Source organism: Pelodiscus sinensis, chromosome 2 (genome assembly GCF_049634645.1).
Source record: "Pelodiscus sinensis isolate JC-2024 chromosome 2, ASM4963464v1, whole genome shotgun sequence".
NCBI lineage: Eukaryota > Metazoa > Chordata > Testudines > Trionychidae > Pelodiscus > Pelodiscus sinensis.
In genome coordinates this window covers 14,476,503-14,501,315 of record NC_134712.1, presented here as the reverse complement: position 1 = coordinate 14,501,315, position 24,813 = coordinate 14,476,503, and the positions used below count along the sequence as shown (strand labels likewise).

At 40.2% G+C, this 24,813-nt stretch overlaps 1 protein-coding gene across 5 annotated transcripts in view; it reads left to right on the top strand.

Annotated features, from left to right (window-relative positions):
* Window positions 1-15,819, top strand: part of EFR3A (EFR3 homolog A) — a 101,207-nt gene extending 85,388 nt beyond the window's left edge. For 3 of the 5 annotated variants that reach the window (XM_075920131.1, XM_025184913.2, XM_075920130.1), the window contains 6 exons: window positions 5,611-5,699; window positions 7,874-7,942; window positions 9,955-10,000; window positions 10,564-10,667; window positions 11,663-11,712; window positions 12,867-13,037. In XM_075920131.1, coding sequence (XP_075776246.1) covers window positions 5,611-5,699; window positions 7,874-7,942; window positions 9,955-10,000; window positions 10,564-10,667; window positions 11,663-11,712; window positions 12,867-12,972 — 464 coding nt within the window. In that variant the 3' untranslated portion in view covers window positions 12,973-13,037. Of the gene's footprint in view, window positions 1-5,610; window positions 5,700-7,873; window positions 7,943-9,954; window positions 10,001-10,563; window positions 10,668-11,662; window positions 11,713-12,866; window positions 13,038-14,604 lie in introns of those variants that run through there. The other 2 variants (XM_075920132.1, XM_075920133.1) reach the window with 2 other exon arrangements.
* Window positions 15,820-24,813: the final 8,994 nt, after the last annotated feature.

Below are 24,813 nucleotides of genomic sequence, written 5' to 3'. Positions count from 1 at the left end.
GGACACAGGTTTAACTCTGGTGTCTCCCAGTCAGTGATACAATGGGATGGTAAGTCAGGCTTCCTGCTTGTCCTGGTACAGTGGACCACACTGCACCCTGGAAGTGGCCAGCGTCAGGTCCAGCTCCACATGCTGCCCCTCCCCAAGCTCTGGCTCTACACATCTATTGGCTGATTTCTAGATTGTTACCAGGCATTGTTGAGCAAAAATGGATGGAGCTCATTTTGGGCTTTTTTTGAAATGGGATTAACTTCATTTTTTGGATTGTTTTATTTTTTTATCTTGTGAGAGTTGGCTGCTTGCCTCCACCTAGCAGCCAAACCTGCTGCTGAATGCTTAATCTAGGGCATAGCATGGTCCACAGTGGCAGGATAGGCAGGAAGCTGGCTTTAGCAGCTCAGCTGGTCACCTTCTCACCCTACAGCAAGGCAACCCAGTGCCTGACTTTGCGGGGCCCAGTACTGGGTTGCAACCCGTATTTTGAAAATTGCTGTTTTAAATCACCAAGGAATCTTGTGGCACCTTATAGACTAACAGATGTATTGGAACATGAACTTTCGTGGGAAAAGACCCACGTCAGATGCATGTGACATGCATCTGACGAAGTGGGTCTTTCCCCATGAATGCTTATGCTCCAATACATCTGTTAGTCTGTAAGGTGCCACCAGATTTCTTGTCACTTTTGCAGATACAGACTAACAGACTAACCTCTGATACTTGTTCTAAATCATTTGCTTACCAGTAGGTGGATTCTGTATTGAAATCTCAGTGTCCAAAATCAAGCTCTATAGGATTTTGAATAGTTTTGTAAACACATATTTTTTGTCTCTGTAAACACACTAATATGAGAGAATAAAATTTGGTTCCTTCTCTACTCTCTGGGGGATGAAAGCTCCTGAATTTACTTGAAAATAGCATACTGGAAAAAAAAGAAATATACCAGATATTACCAGTGGTCCTCTGTATGTATGGAAAGTTTAGCCCATGTAGGTTCAGTTGCAGCACTTGGGTTATAGCCTCCAATACCAGATCTTCAAAGTAAGATGTAAAAAATACCTCATTGTGCAGTGTAGTACTATGGAGTAAAATTCCTCTGGACTCTGTGTGATGCCCTGAAGCATGAGTTTTTAATTAGCCTGGTCTTTTTATTTTGGCTATCACGTAACTGATACTAAAGTACTGTTTAAGTGACTATCAGGTTTTATTTGGATAGTTTTTTCTTAGACTTATATAATGTATTTAATCTAAACACTTTATGTTCATTATAGTCAGATCTTATGATGCAAAACAATTTTAATTGAAATCTCAGCTACTCAATGAAATTACAAAATAGTTTATTTTGGTTTTCGTAAAAATAATAAAAATGTATAGAACTGTAACGGACCTTGATAGGTCATCAGTCTAAGCCCTTGCACTGAGACGTGACTTAAGTGTTAACATCTTACCCATTACAAAGATAGCTTCCCCAATTATCACCTCTAATACCATTAGCTCACAGACATTTACCTCTCCCCGCATCCCCCTTCTGTTCTGAAATTTGATTTGTCCTTTTCATATGTGTTCTCTTTTTAATTGTATCCTTTGGTATATATGGTTGTGACTATTTTCTTCCACTATTTGATCTGAGGAAGTGGGTCTGGCCCACGAAAGCTCATCATCTAATAAACCATCTTGTTAGTCTTTAAAGTGCTACATAGTCCTGTATTTTGTTTCAGCTACACCAGACTAACACGGCTACATTTCTGTCACTAGCAGTGTTTGTCTAACTTGTTCTTGCAAACCATGGCTGGTGAAGATCCACAACCTCCATATATACATATAAGGGTAGTTAAGCACTAGAATGCAGTTAGGAGGTTTTTCCTTTGCAATTTAAGACCATTACTTTTTATCCTTTCCCTCAGTGGATAAGAAGACAATTTATCACCTACTTTATAACAGTCTTTAACACACTTGCATATTGTTATCGTGTCTCCATGCGGTCTTCTCCAGGTTTTTTTTTTCCAGTTTTTCCTTGTAGGTCATATTTTTTCTAGACTTTTAATAATTTTTGTTGTTCTTCTCTCGACTGCCTGTAATTTGTCCATATCTTTATTTCAGACCAAGTGTGTCAAGATCACTTTGAATTCCAATACTGCCTACCAGAGTGCTTGCAGCCCCTTCCTGTATGATGTCATCCAAAGTTTAAAAGCATACTCTCTATGCTCTTACCCATATAATTTATGAAGATTTTAATAGAATTAGCTCCCGGAGAGATTCCTGCAGGACCCCTGTTGATATATCCTTCCAGATCAGTTGTGGACCACTAAAAACTACATAGTGGAATTGTAGGACTGGAAGAAACCTTGCTAAGTCATCAAATCCAGTGCCATGCAGTCATGTCAGGTCCAAGCACCATGTAGATCACCCCTCACAGATGTTTGTCTAATTGGCTCTTAACATCTCTAGTAATGGAGCTTTCACCACCTTCTTAGGCAATTTATTCCAGTGTGTTAATCACCCTGACAAGAAGTTTTCCTGATGATCATCCTTGCTCCAATTTAAGCCCATTGATTCTTATACTATCCTCAGAGGTTAAGAGGAAGAATTTTTCCCCTTCCTCCTTGTGACAACCTTTTAGGTACTTGATAGCTGTTTTCATGTCCCCTCTGTCTTCTCTTTTCAGACTTAAATAAACCCAATTCTTTCAATATTCTCTCATAAGTTGCTCATCTCTGCACTTTATCCCCATCTTTCCTGAAATATGGCACCCAGAATGGGACACACTACTCCAATTGAGATCTAATCAGCACAGAGTAGAGCGAAAGAATTACTGCTCGTGTCTTGGTTATAACACTCCTGCTACTACATCCCAGTATGTGTTTGCTTTATTTTCAACAGTGTTACACTGACTCATATTGAGCTTGTGGTCTACTACCATATTTTAGCGAATATAACCCGCAGGTTATATTTGTTTTTACAAACCCCGCACCTCCCCTGCGGGGTATACTTGGGTGTGGGGTATACAAAAAGTTTTTTATTCATCTGGTAGTGAGTGCTCCCCGACCCCTTCCCCCGCTGCACAGCCTCCAGCTGGGGGAGCGCTCAGCTCCCAGTTCCTGCGCAGGAGCGCTCCCCTGCCCTTTTCCCCCGCTGCACAGCCGCTAGCCTCCAGGCGGGGGAGTGCTCATCTCCAAGTTCCTGCGCAGGAGTGCTCCTCCTGCCCCTTCCTGTGGCTGCACAGGAACCGAGAGATGAGCGCAGGAACTTGTGTTCCACCTTAACAGCTCAGACATCTATTGGGAAAATAAAGTCTGTCATTGGTACCAAGTCCAGTGTTCTGGATGATTTTGGTAGTTTCAAAAGACTCATCCTTCGCCTCCTCTTGGTTAGATGGTCTATAGTAGATACCAACCGATACAACATCTTTGTGTTTTTCTTTATTCAGAGATTTTTTTTAACAGGTCTGCCTTCTGCTTTTCTCTCTTGTTCATAGTTGTCATTTTCAAAGATTTTACTATCATTCAAACATGGATCACTAGCTATGTATCCTGCTTTTGATTTTCCTCTGTCTTGCAATGGACACCTTTGATGCTTTATTCTTTTGAATTGCCTGATGGTAAAGAAAGAATAGCACTGTTGTCTTTCTGAAATTGTCCAATATAATTAAATTTGTTATAGATCATCTAGCATCTCATGTTTGCCAGTCTTTCCTCTTCTGCACAGTAGGATTCAGACAGAATGAAGGAAACTATTTCCTGTGGAAAAATCTTTGTAAAGCCTGCACTATTTTACAGTTTGGAGAATATAGTATTAATCTTCTAATATAGTGGTGTCTAGTTCTGAAAGTTCATGTGTCTGGCTAATATACTTAATAGTATGTTAAAATTTGTTTATTTTGGTAAACTTGTACCCAACTGAAATTTTCAGTAGGTACACACGGTGGTGGTGGGGGGGGCATGTTAAGCCAGCTCCCCCCCCTTACCGCACGTTGCTGCCTGCTTAACCCCGGTGTGTAAATATGTACCTACTGAAATTTTCAGCTGGTATACATTCACCAAAATAAATGAATAAGCCAGCTCCCTGCAAGCACATCCTCCTCCCCCACGCTGCTGTCTCTGATGGAGGCAGGGCAGATGGCTCCATAAGAGCCAGTACATGCGGGGAGCTGGCTTAAAAGCCAACTCTTCGCAAACACCAGCTCCCACCCTGCGCTGCTGCCTCTCATTAGGTATGTTAAATATCAGTTAATTGAATAGCCAATTAACCTCATGAATTTTTATTGGTTAGTCAACTATTCTATAGCCCCTGGGCAGCCCCTGTCCAGGGGGAGGAGTCTGAGCTCCCAGATCTGGCATGAACTGGAACTGAACCGGGCTGCCTGTACGCCTGGCTCCTAATACACTTTAAATGCAGAGCTGCCGCAGGGATAAGTCCAGGACCAAGTGCAAGCTGGAACTGAGCTGGGCTGCTGGCCTGTCTGCTAAAAAATGTATTGCTGGGAGGGTGGGGGAAGGAAATGCGTGTAGTCTGTAGTGTTAACCTATAAGCTTTTGCTTATCAGTTAATTGACTATGCTATAACATTCCTACCTCTGATACAGTCTCATGGATGGAGGAGGGAATAGCAATTCTGCGTTTGAAAATTAAATTTGAACCATCTTCTCTAAAATACCTCTAATAATGTGGAGTATCTCTGGCAACCATATTAAAATACATATCCAGCTGTGGTTCAATGTACAAGTAAGATTAAGTTATTTGCTAAATTAATCCCACCTAATGCTTCTGTTATGTATGGAAATCTCAGGTTGTCATGCCTGTCTCTCCTGAAGTGTTTTGGTTTTCACTCTGTCCTTTTTATGATATAAAACTAATCCTCCTTATTTTTCGAAACTATGCCGTGCCATATTTCTTGTCTTTCTGAAGAGACAGGCAGCAAATGTAAAGTTACTGAAAAGAGTGCTTGAGTGTGTGCTTTGTACTACTATACCGTGTTTGCAAAGGAAGATGTGACGATAGGAAAGTCCAAAACTGAATTAATAGAAGGGAACAATATCAAATTCAACACTCAGGAAATTTTGTAGGTCTCGGGTCTAGTATTGAAAACCTTGAGCCAGCATGGGTAGGGAAAGCAGACAACATTGCTCAGACAAGAGGTCAATTAAGGAATAATAATGTTCTCCTTCAAGAGATGTCCCATTGTACTCCACTCAGGTCAGGGTGCACCCTGGCACCTTTGATCAGAGATTTTCTCAGCAGTACCCCTCCCCTATTCCGCACCAGATTGTATGCATTCTCTGCCTGCCTGATGAGCTGTCAGAGTATAAATAACACATGCATGGGACAGGCTCTTTGGTTTCTTCTCTACCACAGACAAGTGTCCTACCCGAAGTAAAGGGGAGGAGGGCAGGTAGTGGAGCACCCACAGGGATATTCATCTTGAAGAATGTCAGTTTCTGCACAGGTGAGTAACATCCTCTTCTCCTTTGAGAGAGATCTCTGTGGATGCTCCACTCAGGTGACTGTAAGCAGTGTCCCTTAGAAAAGCTGTTTAGTCTGCAGCCCTCTGGCCTGATTCGAAGCCCCTTACCATTCTTTCACTGATACAGAAAATGATAATGCTATTTTTGTTTAGATGAAGATAGACTCTCCAGAAGGAAGAGCATTGTGGACACTGTATCTATTCAAGTGGATATTCTGCCTGGAAATAACATAGAGGATAAGGTATGTGAATAACAAGGTATCCTAGGAAGTATCCCTTTCATTCTGTAATCTGTTTCTTCATACAACCTTTCCAGAGAAACTCTTACAATCTTTTTTGTTTTGCATGTCTTATTTTCTGTCTCTTCGGTAGAGATTTTTTATTTAATTTATTGAGGCTGAGATACACTACAGCAGGGGTTCCCAAACTTTTTGACACGGGGACCAGTAAATCCATTCACAAGCTTTTGGAGGACCGGTAACATTCACTTGCATATTTTCATATTCAAACTAATGATGAATATTCAAATAAGTTGTTTCTGATCCTCCCAAAGCCCCCAGTGCCAGCTTTAGCAAAGCTTTTGATATAGTCACCCACAATATTCTTGCCAGCAAGTTAAGGGAATATGGATTGAATAAATGAACTGTAAGACGGCCAGAAAGCTGGCTAGACCAGGGTTTCCCAAACTTTTTACTTTAGTTGAATCCATTTTTGTTCAGTACTGTTTTTTTGCAGCCCAAAAATATAAACACATATTAAAAAAAAAAGAATGAAAAATTTAATAAATTTTCACTGTTTCACCCGTCTGCATCCTCCACCCAGCCTGGGCCAGGGCTTGGGGGACCCAGTGTCACACAAGCACTCCAGGAGGTGGGAGCAGGAGCAGACAGGGGGAGGAAGGGGTAGGGTAGGGTAGGGTAGTGTATCTGGCTAGGAGGGAGGGTGCAAGGAGGGGTAGGGTTGCTAGGTGTCTGGTTTTGTACTGGACAGTCTAGTATTTGAGGCTTCTATCCGGGAAACTAACTGAGAAAATGCCGGACATATAAAATGTCTGGAATTTTCTCTTTAGGTAAGTTTTATTATTATTAGGTGTATCAGTTGTAGTTGCGAACTGCCTGCCTGGTAGATGTGCTCAGGCTGTGTGTGTCTCTACCAGCCAGGCAGTTCGCAACTACTTGAGGGGACATGGGGGGGGGGGGGGCGGAATGGAATCCCCGGGACCGGACTCACTTGTGTTTCGCCGGGACTGTGCGTGGGATGGGCAGTGCCCCGGGATCTGCACGTGCCCGGGTCAGTCCCGCTTCCTGCCGGCTGATTCGCTTCCCCCCTCCCCCGCTGCCCCTCCAGCCAGCCCCACTTCCCCCAACCCCCCTCCCAGCCGGCCAATTCTCCTCCACTTCCCCTCCCAATCTCTCCCGGCCAGCCCCGCTAGCCCCAACAGCCCTGCTTCCGGCAGCCAGTTCTCCCCACCCCCATCTTACCCGGCCAGCCCTGCTACCCCCGACCTCGCACTTCCTGGCAGCCCTGCTTCTGCAGGCCCCCCGATTTTCCTCCGACCCGACCCGCTGCCCCTGATGCCGCCTCCTTCCCTTCCCCCCCGCCCCTGACTAGCCCTGCTCCTCCTAATCCCTCCTCCCAGCCAGTCAGTTCTCCCCCGATTCTCCTCCCAACCTCCCCCGGCCAACCCCACTGCCCCAGTCCAGCCCTGCTTCCGGCAGCTGGTTCTCCCCTCTACCTTCTCCTCCTGACCTCCCCCAGTCAGCCCCGGTGCCCCCCAACTCCGCCCAGCTCTGCTTCCCGGTGGTCGATTTCCCCCTCCACACACACACTTCCTCCCTGCTTACCCAGCTCCCCTCCCGGCCGGTCTCTTCCCCCCCCCCCCCCCGGGGTCCCCGCCCTACCATCTGAGATCAAGAGTTCATGTGGTGTGTTTTTTTTTTGGGGGGGGGGTGTTAAATTCACCCTAGCTACGCCTCTGCCAGGAGCCTGGAACATCTGGCTTCAGACTCCGCCCAGCCCAGCCGAGGGCTTGGGGGACCCAGCACCGCACAGGCACTCTAGGAGCCCAGAACACCTCGGCAGCCATGCTGAGGCCCAGTATTTTTTTCCAGGCCACAGCCCATAGTTTGGGAAATGCTGCACTACAGTATCTGAGTTACTTTTCACCATTAATATGGGCTATTGTGTCACTGAAGCTTCTAGACTAGTTACCTTTGAGACAGTGTAACACATTGAGGAAACATAATTTATATGCTATTTTGTAATATATTTAGACATTACAGCTTAACTGAGTAAAATATTAGTAACTCCAAATATGTAGCTTGATTCCACTGAACAGTACTAAGGGAACTGTACTCAGGAAGAGAGTCCACACAACATATATTGTAAATCTTATTTTTATCCTTTCTATTTTCAGGAATGTATAATAATCTATTTAAGGCAGAGGAAAGAATTGATAGAATCAAACAAAAGATACAGACATAAGGTACAGGGATTGAGATTAATTATCTTGTAGGAAGGCTACTATATGACTATTTGAACAAATCTTAGACCCTTTTCTGAACAGATATTCCACTTCCCAAAAGCTATGGAAATGTACCCCCAATCCTTCAAAAAATAGTGAGTTAAGCATAAAATGTACATTCTTTCTGCAAATTCTAGTTTGTCTCAAGACGTGTAACATAAAAGTGAAAAGTAATTAATTCCCAATTTTCAGTGAGCGCTAAAGGGAAGCAATGTTTGCACCCTCACATGAGTAGAAGTGTAAATGCTGATGTCCTATCCAAATTCCTATTAGTTTTGTTTGTGTAATTCTAAATCTGTGTTGAAAGAACATTGATTACAAGTTTATGTTCAGTAGTTAAGAAATAGAAGAATTAAGGTTGCCTTCCCTTTTGACTTGATACATATGCATCATGATAGTCTTTAATTACTTAATTACATTTTAGTTTTTCACAGGATTCCCACCTCATTCAGTGCACAAGAGGAATGTTGGCTCACTGAAAAAGAAGCTATTTTGTATTCTGTCTCATCCTCATTAACACGGAGGCCTGTCTATTTACTTCACATTATTCAAACCCTGCTCTGAATTATAATTTCCTCAGGATCTTTCGTATGGTGTTCTCAGCATAGGGTCTAATTGAATCACAAATATTATTTTTCCCACACCCCAGTGTGATGGGGAACTGAGGCAGTAAAAGTAAGGCCAAAAGTATGCACTATTTTTATACATGCAACTTGAAATGGCTGAGACCTTTCTCCTTGCCCAGTATGTGCCTGTCCCCACACCACTTCCCTCCTGTGCCTAAACTGCTCCCATTCTTCCGGCCTAGGGCCTACCTTCCCTGGTTCCCAGCCCCAGTCTTTCCTTCCCACACCATGCTCTTTGTTCCAATCTGCTCCTGCCTTTATATTTCACAACATTCTGCCTCCGAATTCCAAGTCAGGCTCTTGTATCCTCTCCACTTGAGTTAGTTTCCTCCTTCACATTGCCTGAGGGAAAGTATTGAGAGCACAGAGCTGAATCTCTTTCTCTGTTCCAGTGCTCGATTCCGTAGCCACTCTCAGCAGCCAAGAACAGTAATTACAGGAAAAGTCCTGCTCGGCCCTGCGGTGGGACAGGCTCAGTTCAGGCAAAAATTTTAAAGAATTTAGCTGCCATTTCTTAACAAGTCTCTACTGAGCATATGCAAGCTGAAGTTTTTTCAAAGGCTTATTATAACTTGGCAGAATTATTTTGTTTTGTTTCTCTTCCCCAGGGGAGGGGGAAGAGGGAAGCTGCCCTGCAAAAAGCATATAATGACACATAAGCCACACCTTGACAAATTTCAAATCTGTGTTACAAAGCATAAAAGCACTAGATAAAATATATTTTTCCTTAATCTTATTCCCAGAAGTGCTGAACTATTTTTGCTGAAATTTACCCGCTCTCCCCCCCAATCAACTTGAGGCAGATGTCAGACAGATACATTTCAACACAAATAATTAATTTTGTTAACTTATAGGCAACTTAAAAATGGGTCTTTTTATAATGAAGTATCAGTCAACCATAAGTATGGCTTGAACTACCAGTTCTGTCTGTAATAAAAGGTGATTCACTACAAATCTTTCTCTTCTGCATTATACTGATCTTCAATCACAGTGAAGCATTGCAGTATTGAAGAAATATAAGATTACTTTATGTATTCATAGTAATCTGCCTCTTTAAATAAAAACTAAAAGGCTAAAAATGTAAAAGGTATTTAGACATTCCTACACTCATTGCAATACCCAACTGACTGAGAAACTTAAATCTAATTTTTCAAAATGGTCTTAAATGCCTAAATCCCTTTTCAAATGTACAGCATTAACACAGCAACTCCTAAATACCTTTAAAAATCTGGCCCTTAGTCTTTTGGGAGAAAAAGCATTGCACCACTTGAGACAAATTATGGTTGTAACTTTACGTATTCTTCAGCAGTTTGTTTCACTGAATTAAAAATCACTTATTTCCTTTAGGTCAATACTGAAGAAATTACCTTTGAAGCTTTGAAGAAAGCAATTGGTGAGATTTATTGCAATGTTACATTTACACTTCTTCAGTAAATGAAATATTTGTCACAAAAAAGGCTTTGCCAGCATAGTACACTTAAAATACTATATTAGTTTCTCATCATATCGCAGGTTTGAAACCACAAACCAAATGATCTTCAGCATTTCTTAGAAAACTCTTCTCTTTACCTGTAGATGGTATAACTTACTGAACAGCTGGTAAATCAATTTTTATTTGTAACTTCCTGGATAAATCCTTCAGTCCCTATTCAGGCAAAACTTCTACTTAGTTCATAAGTTGGGACCAGAGACTATGATGTTATATTCACTTTTTTACTCTGCTTCTCAATTATGTGTTCCGTTATTACAGGAAATTTGATTAACTAGAATTTACTCAGTAAGTTGGCCTAAGCTGCAGCTACTTTTTACCATTCACTTAAAAAATTCTGTTTTTGTCTTTGTTTTAAGTAGTAATAATAAAAATGAAGAGAGAGAAATCTCTAAATGTTTTGTCAATTCACTTATTGTAGGAAGTCTATATAAGCATAAGTTAGAACTGTCTTCATTTTTTAAAAGATAATACTGGACTTGAAGAGCAGGAAAAAGAGAAGAGGCGTCTTGTGATTGAAAAGTTCCAGAAAGCACCTTTTGAAGAAATTGCTGCACAATGTGAAACAAAAGTGAGAATTTAGAGCATTTAATATTTTTGAATGGCTTTTGTACAAGTGGTAATGGCGATGGGGCAGGGAGTGATTTGTGGTAGAGTTTACTATTAAAACAGTTTTTGCCTTGTTAACTTTATCGGTGCTCTAAAGACCCCACCATCCTAAGGACTGTATGTGAACTTTCTTTTAGTTGGTCTATACTACAAAATTAGATCAACATATAACCACATCAGCAATTAAATCAGTTGTTGGTGTCCACCAGGAGTGTTTGCACAGCTGTTGGTGTCCTCCCTGTGAGTACTTGACTCACTGACAAGTGGGGCATTGTGTGTGCACTGACAGCCTCATGGGTCTCAGCTGGAACCCTTACCTGGGGCTGACAGCTCCAGCTGAGAGCTGGGCAGGGCTTAGTTTCACAGCAGTAAGCCTTCCAGCAGTGAAATTGACATCCTTGATTCACAGATTCTGAGACTGCATATTTCCTCTCCTGATACTTTCAGGCCTGCGAGTCTGACAGCTAGAGTTGAAGATGAAATGTGAAATAATAGCAGCTGTGAAACTGACAAGAATGTCAATTTCACTGCAGATAGACTCCTTGTGGTAAAATTAAGCCTTACACCAGGCTGGTAGGGGGACTGGGCCCCCTACATATACACACTTTTACCTTTTCTGCCTTTGAGACTGGTCTTCAAAGACATCGTTATTTCACTCTAATTTCAATAAAGGGCAACATTTGGATCATGTCAACATGCTTTGACTGGATGGGCCTTTTCCACCTCCCCTTTTAATCTTTTAAAGTAGATTTTGATTTCTCAAGTTTTGTTCATAAATTCCCAGTTGCAATTCTTTTGCTTTCATACAACTAAACAGTTCTTGTTCCAACAGGGAAGCAAAACTCTGCAATTGAGAGTATATTCCACTAAACCAGTCTAGGCTGCTTCTTATAGTCATTCTCTTTACAATGATTTTACAAGATCTCATTAAACTAGTTATTTTTTTTCTTCTTGTAGGCAAACCTACTTCATGATAGACTTGCACAGATATTGGAGCTCACCATCCGGTAAGATTTTATGCATGAAATAAAATTAATTAAAAGTAGTGGTACTTGTCAGAAAATGGTGTGGTACTTTAAGATGCTAGTTTTATGTGTGATGTGCTAATTCATTAAGGTAATTGACTTTATTTGAATATTCTCACTTACAAAACATTTGATTTTATTGTTAGTATTCTAATTTGTTTTTATTTAAAGGAAAATATCCTGTGTCAAGATCAGCCTATTAGCCCATAAAATATTATCTCTTTTTAAAAGGTCAATTTGTTTTCCGTACAAACTATAGAATTACAGGTATTGTTGTTAAGAATAAAGCATGTTTTTTCCATTAAGGCTTTGGTCTACACTTACAGTATTAAAGTGCTGCCACAGAGCAGCTTTTCTATGCAACAGTGTGGTCATGGCACCAGTGCTGGAAAAGAGCTCTCCTAGTACTTTAGGAATAGCACCTCTATGAAGGGTGTAGCCTCGCAGTACTGGGAGCCTGTCTATGTAGCATGTTACTGTGCTGAAACTTGCTGCGCTCATAGATGCTTTTTCACACCCTGAGCAAGAGAGTTTCAACTCAGTAACTTGCTGGTGTAGATAATCTTCAATAACTGCAGGGATATCCATGACAATTGTGTCCATTCATTAGGGTTTAATTGGGTTCCCAAGGAAGCTCCACCTATATAACTCTGGGCAGAATTGAGCCTCATTTTTGGAAAATATTTGCTGAAAGATGTGAAAATATATATTGACAACACAGTGTTGGAGTATCTTTATATTTGTATTTTAGGTATATATTTGTCATGATTGCAAAAATGTTGAATATTCCCTTTTCCCTGTGTTGTTACCTAATTCCTAGAGCACATGCAATCTGTGTATTGTGAAGTGCCATACACCTCTGGTTTGCATTTTAGGCAGTACGGTAAATAAAAAACATACCTATCAAGATAAGGCTGTCATCCATTAGGCTGGTGAGTCAAACAAAGATGCAAACAAAAATCAGCCCCTATAATTTGTCTTCATTAGATATGTAGGAAAAAGACACAGTAAGGATGGAAAGATTTGATATCAAGTTTCCAAACATACTCTATGAAATTAAAAGTTATAACAGATTACGTAAGTATATCATTGTGAAACCTTAAATTATATACCTTTTTCTTCTTCCCCCTTTACAGTCCTCCTCCAAGCCCCTCAGGAACTATGACAATTACTGCTGGACATGCTCATTACCAATCCGTTCCAGTCTATGAGATGAAGTTTCCAGATCTTTGTGTGTATTAAGTGTCTTCTGAAGTCTGCAGAACATTATTTAGAGTAAAGTACAATAAACAAGATGAGTTTTCCAAGTTCTTTGTTTAATTTAGATTAAGTAAATAGATTTTAGGGGAAATGATGTACCCACAGCATATAGGAAAGATTTTTTTTTAATAACTTTCAATTTTTTTATATATTCTCTAATACTTGAAATTAGTCTTGTTGTGTTTTCATACTATTTCATATTCAGTCATTTTTCATATTCCAATTCACTTAAGTCAAAAGTAAATATTTCTTTTTTTGTCAGCATATTATAATTTCAGAGACTTAAATAATAGGTTTATAGAAATAGTTTCCTGGAATTGGGTAATGTATCTGCAGTGCCTAGTGGTTTCCTTCCATCTGGGTTTCCAGATTTGGGTAGAGTCGGGCATGCTTATTTTTACCACATGTCTCAGTGGAGCAATATCTTAAGCTACCTATACCACTGCTATCTAGTGCTGTTTATTCCATTATTTTGGAATACATTAAATAGACAACCTTTTTTATTACCTATTCAATTTCAATAATAAATATGACTGGTCAGACAGTAGTTAAATATTGTTCCTGGTGAATGATTAACATAATGTGCTTCTTAGAAATCTAGTACATGTACTGTTTACTGCCGAAAGATACAATGTTCTGCTTGAGAGATGTAAACCCTCCTCTTGGAGCTCCAACTTGTGCAATATTTTTCATGTCTTATGTGTGTAGTTTACAAACTATGCTTTTGAAAATGCAGTAGTATTTTGATGTCTGAAATACAATAAATAATTGATATATATTTAGTACAGCAACAAACTGAGGGCATTTTAAATGGATAAGTACTTGAAATACTTGTTCATTTATGAAATTATAAACACATAAGAATATATGAAATGTTCTATGTAGCTTAGGAAAATAGGTTTTTAATGATATTTTGCCAATTTAAAGAAATCTGTGGATGAATCCTCTTGAAAGTTATACATTTAGATGTATTTTCAAGCAAACGCATTTTGCAGTTATCTGTTTGCATACATAACAAGTCTTCCCATGATTACTGAAAACAGATGTGCTAACTTTCATAGGTTTAGGTACCTGAGTATAAATTTCAAATAACTTTTTATTAGCTCTGTACATAAAACTGTACTGTACAGTAAGTTGTTTGGCCCTTGATGGTAACTGACAATTTCTCCATAACCTATTGAGAAATTCTGCGTGTATAACTGAAAAGTTGTAATGGTCCAGTGCCATATGCAGTAAGCTTTTTAATCTAGGTCTTGCTGGATTTTTCTGAAACAACAAATCAACTTAGATTCTCAATACTTAAATATATGGTTTTGAATTTAGTAAGTCTTTGGGTCAGGGCTGAGACGCATAGTGTATTAAATTAATAATTCTTCTTCTAAATTGATTAGGAAGCTAGCAATAGGTTAATTGTCCTTGGCAATTTTTGCACTGCAAAATGTAGGATTTCTGGCTTTTTAACCTTAAGTACCATGTTCCTTTAAACTATCTTTAAAGGAGTGAAATAGCACAGTCCCAGAGACATTTCAGCTATTTAGACCTATGAGATGGCACACACAGATTTTCAGGAAGCATTCACAAAATTCAGAAAGGTAATTGAGACCTTTTTTTCAGTTTGACAGTGCAATCACAGCTGTTAGTGGATGACGAAACAACCTCTTACCTACAGCATTCCGTTGTGATTGTTACTGCTGCAACGTATCATCCTGATCAGACCAGAGTCAACCGCATTAGTAGAACTCGTTGTCACCTTAGCTTTTAGTTTTCACTTTTTGTTTTTTAAGGTAAGATATTAGATTTTGACCTATATAAACAGAATGTATTTTTTTAATTAGGTGTAAGCTAGGGACGCAATGTAAAACAATCATCCACACTGATGTGATTTTTATAAAATAACACTGTGCACATTTGTACAAAGAAGAAATAGAATTAAAGAGTCTAAAGAATAAGAAATAAAGAATGTACTTTCATTTGCACTCTTGTAATACACAGACTGTGGTGTAAATACAGAATTTTCTCAAATTAACTAAATTCTGTTGCATGTATCCTGCATGCGAAAAATTATATTCAACATTTCATTTACCATTCATTTGAAGTCTATTCAGGAAGATTTTTTTCATTTAATCACAAAATAGGCTATCACATGTCCTAAATTCAGACTAGTCTTGTTCACGATGTGCAGATGTAAGGAACTGAAGATCTGTAATCTCCTGGGACTTTACCTGATAGATACTTTCTCCCTTGCTGAAAAGGCAGAGAGTCTGCAAACTGAGTACTGTGGCCACTTTGGACAGATGAGAATTGAGGATTTGTGGAAGTCTGCTGTATAATATGTTGTACTGATAGTTTACTGTAAGTAGTAAATTGTTTAGGCATTTTGAAATCAAATTCGTCAGAATATTGTTTTAATGTGTACTGTTGCTTTGAATTCTTTATTTCTTCCTGGTCTTGAAAATAGTTGCAGAGCTTAGAATACAATGTGTGCTCACTGGGCCTGTAGTGTCTGTGACAGTTTTAATACTGTTTGAATGTTTATGACTTCATGTCCAGTTAACATTTGTAAGTATTCCAGCTTATGCTTTAAATTCTTTTAAATGTAATGTCACTGAGTAATTATGGTTTTTGAGAGCAGTTCATTTTAATGTAAACTATGTGTTAATTCTGAAGTAACAACACTAGCCCATTCAGAGTAGGGCTAATTGTTTTGTTGATTCCCAGACATTCTGTACTGTTGGTATCAAACCAGCTTCATGAAATGTAAGAATACACTGTGCAATGTACATTTCAGCAATAAAATAAACCAAAAAGTTAAAATGTTTGCAGATTCATTTTACTCAGGATTCATTACTGTAGATGTTTGAGGTCAAGAAATCAGTGCTGTCCTAAATAAGGTATTTGTTTATTGTAAAGAAGCAAAGCACACTTTAACTTAATATAGAAACAGTTATTTTGTAAACACAAAACATTTCACTTCATAAAGTTGGGATTTTTTTGGAAAAGTCCAACAAAATATTAAGCAGCAGAAAAACTTAAAATGCATCCCTATGGCCATATTGGGTCAATCCAATGGTCCATTTAGTGCCAGTATCCTGTGTTCTGAAAATGGCCAATGTATGATGCTTCAGAGCGAATGAACAGGGAACCAGACAATTTCAAATGATCCATCCCCTGTCATCTAGTCCTAGTTTCTGGCAGTTAGCAGTTTAAGAACACCCAGAGAGCTTGGGGTTGTGTCCCTGACCAATGTGGCTATTAGCCATTGATGTATGTACTTTCTTAAAAAATATCTCATTTGTTTTTGAACCAGTTATAGTTTACTTCACTACATCCCCTTGCAACAATTCCATATGTTGACTGTTCATTGTGTGAAGCAGTATTTACTTTTGGTGGGTTTAAATCTGCCTGCCCATTGATTTCATAAGGGTATCCATAATTCTTTTGTTATGTTAAGGGGTATGTAACATTTCTCTACTGCCTTTCTGCTTACCATTTATGATTCAGTAGATTAGAATTTTCTCTCTACCTTGGTTATCTCCTAAAATGAAGAGGTCCAGTTTTTTAATCTCTCAACAAGTAGACTTTTGCATACACCACATCATTTTTGTTGCCCTTCTCTGTTTTCCAGTTCTGTATACTTTTTTTTATAAGTGGCCAACCACAACTGCACACAGTATTTAAAGTGTGGGATTATCATGACTGTATATAGTGACTCTCTTTTTTGGGGGCGGGCGGGAGGGGGTTACAGTCCCTTTCCTAATGGTTCCTAACTTTCTGTGGGGGGTGTACGTTTCTTTTTTGGGTTTTGTTTTGTTTTTTACTGCTGCTGCACACTGAGCAGATGTTTTCAAAGAACGATCCAAAGAGAATCCAAGATCTTTTTGAGTGGTAATTGCTTACACCCCATCAAGTTTTATGAATAGCTGTGATTGTTTTCCAATATGTACTTATGAATGTTGCATTTCATCTGCCATTTTGTTGCCCAGTCAATCAGTTTTGAGAGATCTCTTTGTAATTGTTGACAGTCAGCTTTGGACTTACAGAATTACTCATTATAATTACCTGCAAACTTTGCCACCTTACTGTTTGCCCCTTTTTCCAGATCATTTATAAATATGTTGAGCAGCACTGGTCCCAGTGCAGACCATTGAGGGCGACCCTCTTACCCCTCTCAAGAGTGAAAACTGACCATTTGTTCCTAACCTTTATTTTTATCTTTTTAACCAGTTACTAATATCAGAGTGGATCTTTCCTCTTATCCTGAAACTTCTTAGTTTAAGAGCTTTTGGTAAGAAATCTTAAAGGCTTTCTGAAAATCCAAGGATACTATCTTGACTTTATCACCCTGGTCCACTTGCTAATGGCAAAGAATTCAAATTGGTGAGGCATGATTACCCTTTACAAAAAGCCATGTTCCAACATGTCACATTTATTTATGTATCTAATGATTCTATTCTTAACTAATTTCAACCATAAATAGTCTAGTAGCACCTTAAAGACTAACAAAACATGTAGATGGTATCATGAGTTTCGTGGGCACAGCCCACTTCAAGTTTATCATCCTAAACTGTAAGAGCTAAGATCACCAAATTTGGTATGCAGCTTCCTCTTACCCTAACTAAAACCAAGGTCAGGGTTTGGTTTTGTCTGGAAAACGGAAGAGCCAAGAATAGGACTATTTTCCATAACACAGAAAGGGAAGGGGCAGAGAGCAGAGGGATATGAAAGGGAGGGGCATAGACAGGAGGGATGTGATACTGAGTGGCTGCTGAGGACAGCTGCAGCAGCAAGAGAGTGGTCAGCAGGGCTGGGGTTTTGCCATCTTGCCTGGCAGCACACAGATAAGGATCCCTGAGAGTTTGACCCCTCCCCAGACAGCCCCCAGAACCTCACCTCCACCTCCACAGGCTGCAGGGGGGCTATTGGAGATTGGGAACAGCTTCCAGACACTAGTGCCCCCCGACAGACAGCAGGATGCAGGGGAGCCCTGAAGTCTGGGGGAAGCCCATGGAGCCTGGCCAGCCCTCCAGGCCACCCCAAAAAAGATTGCAGGGTAGAGGAGGGCTGCTGGAGGGTGGGGGTAGCTCCCAAAGCACCATCCCCCCAAACCATGTGCAGGGAAGGGGGAGGCAGTAGAGCTGTACCCCTCCCCAACAGGCTTCAGCACAGAGGGGCCACTGCCCCAAGCAAGCCCCCACTCCTGGAGCAGATGCAGGCCATGTATGGTCCTCCCTCCCCATCCCCTGCGCTGCTGTCTCTGAATCAGAGGTAGCAGCACGGGGGAGGGTGGTGGCTCCAAGGGAGCCTATCTGTGAGGGGAGCTGGCTTAAAAGCTGGCTCCCCATGCGCACCGGCTCCTAGGGAACTGCTTTCCCCCGCCCCCAATTGTAAACATGTACCTGCTGAAATTTTCAGTTGTTACATGTTTACATGAATAAACACATTTTAACATGCCAGCCTAACATATATGAGCTTGGAGAAGGGAAAAGTAGTCCTTTTTGAAAGAGCACTGAATATGATGTATCAGAACTTGAGGGGCTGTTCCTGCCTGGCTAGGCTAGAGCGCCCCTCGCATGGTGATCCTGGCCAGGCTGGAGCAGTCCTCTATCCGTGACATGCAATAGGTGGGGGGGGGCTGCTTCACCCAGAAGCCGGTTAACCAGTTACTCCCGTAAGCATGCTGGTAAGGCAATACTTACTGGTTGGCGGGTTAAAACTTTACATCCATAATCAGAATACATTCATTTTTTGACATGTATCAAAGATGTGTGAAAGGTTGGCATGTGGCTGTTTGGCACTATACAGCGAATGTACTGTACACGTTACAACTTTCTGGAATCTAGTAATACCTGTTCAATATCTTGTTCTTGAAGAATCACAAAGATAAAAAACTATATCTTTCACGAGTAATCCAGATGTCCTTCAAGGTTTCTGTTGATGACAGTAAGGCTATGTTCTCTTTCCCATTTTTGAAACTCAGATTGACTAGAAGATAATGGAAAGCATTAAGCCACCTATAAGTCCTACGGAGTGACTTTTGTTTCCATATTTCTTAATATGTTGGTGTAGAAATGAGAACTGCCACATACCACTTGTCCCTTATTCCTTGTATGAGTCCTTGAGGAGCATAGCTGCTGAAAGAAGGAACAGCTGAAATACAGAGGCAGCTGAAATTAGTCGCATGTGTAATTGAAGGAGGCCAATGTATCATCTTGTATCTTTAATTTTTGTTTAATCCTTTTTCTACCCAAATTGTCTTAAGTGTGGAGTTAATCCTTGCCCCAGGATCAAGACCATCTCATAGTGGTAGAAGAGAATTAGATCAAATTCTGAAATCATCTTAGGGTCCGTCTACACAGCAGCGTTATTTCGGAATAAGTGATGGTATTCTAAAATAACGCGACTACAATACAAGCCATTATTTCGAAATAACGGTGAGCTGGAGGACTTCTTACTCCGACTCATGGTAACCCTCATTTCATGAGGAGTAAGGGAAGTCCAAGGATGAGTGTTGGTCTTCCTTCGATTTCCTGCTTTGTAGACTGTGCCAAAAGCCGAATTAAGCTATTTTGACTTCAGCTATGCAATTGATGTAGCTGAAGTTGCGTAGCATAATTTGACTTTAGCCCTGCTGTGTAGATGTACCCTTAGGCTGCGTCTAGACTGGCATGATTTTGCGGAAATACTTTTAACAGAAAAGTTTTTCCGTTAAAAGTATTTCCGCAAAAGCGCATCTAGATTGGCATGGATGCTTTTGCGCAAAAAATGCTTTTGCACAAAAGCATCTATGGCCAGTCTAGACACGATTTTGCACAAGAAAGCCCCGATCGCCATTTTAGCCATCGGGGCTTTTTTGCGCAAAACAGTTCTTCCCTGTCTACACTGGCCCTCTTGCGCAAGTATTCTTGCGCAGGAGGGCTTTTTCCCGAGTGGGAGTGTGAAAGTATTTGCGCAAGAAGTGCTGGTTTTGTACATTACAAAGTCAGTGCTCTTGCGCAAATTCAAGTGGCCAGTGTAGACAGCTGGCAAGTTTTTGCGCAAAAGCCACACATAAGAATCTAGCCACTCCGCACTATGATTTTTGCAACTTTTCTACCAACACAGCTTGTCTGGCACCCCATCATCCCCAACCAAGCATTCTTTTAGCTTTTTGAGGCGTATGTTCTAAATAGCTAAGCCCTATGGCAAACTTGGATCATCCTTCCTCTCTTTGTGCCTAGGATTTCTTTCACAAATTTCATAATCCTATGTTGCAAATCATAATGGCTATTTTGCATCATGGAGCCCTTACTGCCCTTCCAGATTGCTGTGATCACTAGCTTATGGATTTTGCTGAGACAGCCCAGAACCAACGCAGAGCAAAGCCACGTTCTGAGTGAACTGGTATGTGTAAAGAAGGTGAAGTGAAATGAAAGGGTTCTGTACACTTATAATGGCAAACTGAATAATGAAGGCAAATTCTGGGCCAGGCCAAACTCTGTCTCCTGGCAAGACAATGAAAGGGCTATTAGGAGGATATGACACAACTATGGTATCATAACCCTGTAATGTACCCGCAGCCTAGCCCAATATAGGAATATCACCTCCCTAAGCAAAAGTAGCTGTGTTACAGAAGCGTTCTTCCAACAACATGGCTGCACCTACACTGGGTTGGCTGAATTGTTTTTTTCACACCCTAGTTGTGTTATCCTAGCTTTTACGTAGACCAAGCCTGTGTGAGTTACAAGCGGGAGCCAAAACAAATGCAGCCTTATGACAACTACTTTACGCTGGGCAGATGAGTAGACCCAGCAGTTCAGAGACTGCTCAAGAACATGGGACTATTGCTGCCTGGCTTTATTCTGACACACGGAAATCTGCATTGGGGACGGGGTGGTACTGCAAATGTGCATTGAAATAAAGCTAGTCCTACTGACTTGTGGGATCAAGGTTACCACTTTTCCTGAAATGCCAGACCTGGGCATTGAATGTAGTTGGGATTGTTGATTGAACATGTTTCCTAATGTTAGGACATCGATTAGGCCACTGGCAAAAATAGGTGTGCATAAACAGTTACAGCAACCGGGTCACATGCCTGATTATCTAATAGAGGCAGTAAACAGCCATTAGCTCTTATTTACTTAGTTCTTCCTGACCATGACCCTATTGTGTTATGTGCATTAATGCTGCATACTGTGAACATAGATGCGTTTAGCCAAATGGCGATCGGGGCTTTTTTGCGGAAAAGCGTGTCTAGATTGGGACGGATGCTTTTCCGCAAAAAGTGCTTTTGCGGAAAAGCGTCCATGCCAATCTAGACGCTCTGTTCCGAAAATGCTTTTAACTGAAAACTTTTCCGTTAAAAAGCATTTCCGGAAAATCATGCCAGTCTAGACGCAGCCGTAGAGTAAAACCTTATGTTGTTTGAATATAAATAGAAATGCCTGTCACAGATTTCTATTTCATTGTATTGTATTACATACTAGAAGATTTACCTGGTATTTTTCAGGTCCTTCATGGAGTGGCAAGTGCAGAAGTCAGGGTAGGTTGGGAAATGTGGGGGCTCAGGGCAGGAGGTGGGTGGTGCAGGACTCAGGGCAAGGGATGGGGGAAGCTACCGGCTGCTCCTCAAAGCTGGCCCAATGTGGCAGGAGGGAACTCTTCCCCAGGTGGAAGGGGCTGCATTCCCCAGCCTGCAGCTGCTCTGTGGCTGTCTGGTGTTGTTGGGGGAGGTGGTGAGTGTTATTGCTTGCTGCCTGCTTCTGGTCATTTTGCAGTATAACTCTCCCTGTTATCGCAGCCTTCCCATTCTGACTGATGAGAAACAATTGCATTCCTTGCACATTCCATTATCCTAGCACAACCAAACCCTCCCCTTGCTTAAATTATGATAAGAGGAAGCTGCATACCAAATTTGGCAGTCATAGCTCTTACCATTTAGGAGGAGTTCTTGGACAGACTCACAAACAAACAGAGACACTCAAACTCTCTCAAACTCTCTCAAACACTCGGCTGCATCTCTCAAATAGATACTGTGTGTTTATGTATCTATAATATCATGGAGATAGATTCTGTAGGATGTTAAAAACAGTTGATACTCAGTTCAGATTTCATTTTATAGGCATTGATCCTGTAAGCACTGAACTTTACATGCTGAATAATTTCAATGATTTCAGCAGGTCCCCTAGTCCGTGAGTAAAATTAAGTAGGTGATTAAGTTCTTTTCAGGACTGGAGACTTGTAAAAAAAAAAAAAAGGTTAGATATAAGTAGTAATGTTAACTGGTCTAACGAACATTAAATTCTTCATGAAATACCAGAGGTGGGGGAAAATGTCTGCAGAAGGCACACATGACTTCATCTAATGGTCACAGTAAAATAATGGCATATTTCTAAGGGAGTCTGTCTAACATAAGGTAGGTAAGGATCGTTTGAACAGGGCAGATGGAGAAGCTCAATAAAGCTGATGAAGGCATTATTGGCCTGTAACTTTATCTCTGAAAGAAGGTACTGTGTTCATTATGAGCTGGAGAGTTCTGTATGTAATATTCAATCCAAATAGTTATCAGAAAAGAGTTTCTTTGGAATGTTAATTTTATCGGAGGGTTTCAGAGCAACAGCATCAATCTATATCAGAGGAATTAGCTTGTGCTCATTTGAATTTGCTGACTGTCAGTTGCATTTCTTTCAAAGGCCAGTTTTTCCTTTCAGCTAATTAGCTGACTGACCTTTTTGTTATTTTTTATTTATAAATGATTGCAATCATTGTGCTTAAAAGGCAGTTAAGATAACTTTTAAAGATCCAGTTCTGAAATTAGTACAAATGCCCATTCTTTAGTATCAAAATTCATCCTCTGTGTCAGATGAGAATAACGGGCAGTGACATCTTGTAGATTAATCTTTTTTTTTTAAAGTGGATATTTTAATGTTTATTTTCAGACTCTGCTGTGCATCTTGAGTCTGTGAGGTTCATTTGGTTTGTTCTGTGGGTGTTATTTCTCAAGCCACTTTGCCAACATTTATGCCTTTTGTGATTAAATGGTTTTAGGCTTAGTGCTTTCTGTCAGTTTTCTGAAGACTTGCATTGTAAAAAGAGGTGTATATGCCTCACTTGATAATGAAAGAAGTGGTTCCTTCTACTAAAATGAGGCTTCACAACCACATACTATCCCTCCCTTCAGTTTTTTGTGTTACTTTGTTGCTGTTCCTTTGGTTGGCTTTTCCTAAAAGGCCTGACAGGAACCCCGGACCCATATAATTAAATGAAAAAACTCCCATTAGCAACTGTTAGGTCAGAATTTTGATCCTTTGCATGTGGGACATTTCCCTAAACATTTGCTAGTTGCTTTCTTAATTATGACCTCTGATGACAACTTGTACCTCCATCAGAGAATCCTCTGCTCTGTCACAAACGCAAGCTCTCTCTCCACTTGTTTTGCTCCATGTTGTAAATCATTACAATAGAAATGCAACTCTGGAAGAGACCTTATAAAGCCATCTAGTCTAGCCCCTCACACTGAAGCACAGCTACTTTCTCAGTTGTCTTTGTACTTTTTAAAAAAAAGATGGTAAGTATCAAACATCAGTTTTATGATAACTTAGTTATCAAAGAACATGGAAATGCAGCACTGGATTTCAAGAGAATATTGCATATTTACCTAATGTTATTACAATGCTGACTTAAGGCAAAAAGACTAGATAACTTGGGCAAAGTCAAACAACTTCATGATGTGGAAGAACCTGTGCGGGTCTTCTGCTTCCAGAGCCTTTGCTTTAGTTGTTGGACTACACAACTTCCTTGCACTCAACAAAGAGCAAAGTTTTTATGACTAAGTAGCAGACTGACTTTTCCAGGTTCTTGTTTTAATGGAAATACAGAAATAATTTCAGATCACTAAAATAAAAGTAAGATGTTGCAATGATAAGTTAGTAAAAAGTTTCTTTATTGTAAAAAATATTAGTGAAAATTCTTCATTTGTTTCAAGAGGAACTTCAAAAGAGTTTTCATTTGAAAACATTTGAGTTTTATTACATTGTAAACTGTTTACTTCAAGTTAATTCACATTTACAATAAAATCAAATCAAGAGTAGTTGTAAAGATTGTCAATAATTTTATAGATCTATTTAAGTTAAAGCATAATATGAGAGCACTGCTAGAAATCTTCTGCATTACAAAAACAAAATATTTACTCTCACGTATGCAGTGAGATTGTATTTAATATTTTAGGTCAAATCAGAAAGTGAGAGTGTGTTTTGATTTATAGTCCGAGCTTAAAACTTGCTTTGAATTTTTAGATGATGAAGAAAATATCCCAGACCACCAATCTTTCTTGCAAACTGGCTAAAAGTTCATTCAGCCACCAATAAGAATTTCTTATTCAAAACTCAGAGGGGTAGCCATGTTAGTCTGAATCTGCAAAAGCGGCGAGGAGTCTTGTGGCACCTTATAGACTAATCGAAGTGTTGGAGCATAAGCTTTCGTGGGCAAAGACCCACTGACATGCATCTGATGAAGTGGGTCTTTGCCCACGAATGCTTATGCTCCAACACTTCGGTTAGTCTATAAGGTGCCACAGGACTCCTCACCGCTTATTCAAAACTGTATGTCTAATGTGAGCTTGAGACCAAGAAAAGCTCAGAATGGACTGGAGAGAACAGCCTGTTTTGTTTAAGACCCTGACCTTTGAAACATATGCACATCCCTACTCACTCTGAAACAGCTGAGTAGTCCCACTAATTAAAACTTCATGGTCTAACACCTACCAGAGGTGTTAGCAAACATCAGTCATTTGCCAGATGGGTCTTTGCTTAAAAGTTGAACAAAACTGTTCTGGATGCTTTCAAATAA